The sequence below is a fragment of the Lepisma saccharinum genome, chromosome 9 (genome assembly GCF_977018435.1).
Source record: "Lepisma saccharinum chromosome 9, izLepSacc3.1, whole genome shotgun sequence".
Lineage (NCBI taxonomy): Eukaryota > Metazoa > Arthropoda > Insecta > Zygentoma > Lepismatidae > Lepisma > Lepisma saccharinum.
Genome location: NC_139237.1, coordinates 38,217,570 through 38,219,895, shown reverse-complemented (window position 1 = coordinate 38,219,895; position 2,326 = coordinate 38,217,570). Strand labels below are relative to the sequence as shown.

Here is a 2,326-nt window from a genome sequence, read left to right as displayed (position 1 = left end):
TATAATATTAATCTGAAGATGGTGTTTAATGTTGTGTCGTGGAATATTTAACAAGTCACGGATCTGGCTTTCTATCAGGGCATAAAGTATGTAGCGGATTCCTTAGAGACATTGCAGCAACAGTTAAGTTTTATATTAACTTCCCTAACACCGATAAAATGCTCGAGAGTATATAAAGAGACGGAGAGACCTCGTCATGCACAGTTAGCAGCAACAAGCACAACATGAACTCGTTTGCAGTAAGTATTCACAGAGACCTGACTTGGGTTTCAAGTAATTCTTAGACTTCTTTTTCTCCATTTATTTGTTATAACAAATAGAATGGGACAGAATACAACAATTGTTTGTTATAAAATTCATATGAAGTGCACTATGTACAGATAAGCGAAACGGAACTCCCAACTTAAAATAGTATTGAATTACGAGTCCAGAAACGTGCTTCTACTGAACGTTGACCTAGAACTTGAACAAATATATACAACAGAAAAGAACGAAACAGTAGAATAGATACAAATAGAAAATTTATGTAATATAATGTAAAAGAAGTTGTATAAAACATAATAATACAACATAACAGAGTAGGATAGAAATATGAGAGGATATACTAATTGGTCTCCGATTAGCTTTTGCGTCTGAAAGACATGTTTTGTCTTACTCACGATGTTAGTATAGCTGTTCTTGATTCATATTCCATGCACACCGTGTACTCCTGCGGTTATTCTGTTTCCCAGACTCCATAGTTTAACCTAGAGGTGAAAATAAAAGTTGCAAAATAAAACTACGTACAAACAATTAATTACAAAATAATAACCTATGACTTAAGTTAAGAGTGGTCAGAGATATCCTTACAATTCCCATATTTTTATTCATAATGCACACATTTACAAAATTCGTAATAATAAATATTAACAGGCATCAACCTTCATACTTTATATTAACATTTTCGAAGATGATATATTACTAATGTGTGTTCCCTCTTCATTTTTAAAACTTTGCACCTTGTTGCACAATTATACAATTATGTATTATCTCCTACACTATTTACTTTCATTGATCAGTATTGAAATAATATTTTATGTTGTAATTTTTGCTCTAATTCTTCAATAGACAATACAATGAAAATACATTCTAATTTGTATATTGATATATATATATATAAAGAGATAAAGAGATTTTCATATATTTCAGGCTCTTTTGGCATTCACCGCTCTCGTAGCGGTTGCAGCTGGCGGTGCTGTAGGCGGTTATGGTGCATTGGGCTACGGCTACGGTCCTGTTGCTGCTGTTGCTCCAGTGGCTCATGTAGCTGCTGTTGCTCCTGTCGCCGCTGCTGTTGATTACTACGTAAGTTTCTTCACCTATCTGTCATTATTAAATTTACACTGATTTCATAGTGTAATTTGATGTAACCCAGCATGAATCCATCTACCTATTTCAATTCACTGTATAACAACATGTATTTTGCAGGCATACCCTAGATACGCCTTCGGTTACGGAGTGGCCGACGCTCTGACTGGGGACCACAAGAGCCAGTCTGAAGTTCGTGATGGAGGTTTGGTGAAAGGCCAATACAGCGTGGCTGAACCAGATGGCACTTTGAGAGTTGTGAACTACGCTGCTGATCCAGTCAACGGATTCAACGCTGTGGTGAGCAAGCTTGGACAGAGTGCTCACTCTGGACCTCTCGCTGCTGTTGGTCACGTTGGACTGGGAGGCAAGATCTACGGTTAAATAGATGAAATTTTCTTTGTCTTCTCATAAAGTGTCCAGGAAATCAATCTTTGAAATCCTTGACTAGTTATGTTGCAAGATAAAAGAGTTTCGGATGAAAAATAAATATTATTTTCTAATAATAATATTTCTTTTCGTTATATTAAGATTCCTTAACAATACTCTGCCACAAGGTGCATTATTTCCAACTCTCCTTAAAAATTCAGTTCGTGACATGAGAGAATTTTGAAAATTAAATTGGCAGTTATGTACAAATACTATGCAGTACTACCCAATGAAAATCACCTGGGTGGGTGTCAGCGAGTGACCCCAAGCGATTTTCTTAAAGGAAGTTATAAAGGATAAAGATTTTAAAATATATTCATGTACACAGTAGAAGAACTAAATGTTGATCATAAATAAAGTTTTAAAAAATAATTCTGCTAATGTTGCTGAGATAAATTTTGGAAAATAAAAAAATTTCCAAATATTTTAAATGGCTTATCAAAATATATCTTGGTATTACAGTCTATTGTTATTCAAATACAAGTTTGCATGCATGTGAAATCAGCCGACCTCCTTGGTGGAGTGGTTAGCACAGCACAATAACTGTTAC

General features: G+C 35.0%; 1 protein-coding gene across 1 annotated transcript; it reads left to right on the top strand.

The window, feature by feature from the left end:
* Positions 1 to 213: 213 nt before the first annotated feature.
* LOC145992625 (larval cuticle protein A2B-like) lies at positions 214 to 1,936 on the top strand. The gene is made up of 3 exons (XM_083128985.1): positions 214 to 239; positions 1,189 to 1,344; positions 1,468 to 1,936. The coding sequence occupies exons 1-3, from the start codon at positions 225 to 227 to the stop codon at positions 1,729 to 1,731; spliced, it is 435 nt and encodes a 144-aa protein (XP_082985111.1). The 5' UTR covers positions 214 to 224; the 3' UTR covers positions 1,732 to 1,936.
* The last annotated feature ends 390 nt before the right edge of the window (positions 1,937 to 2,326 follow it).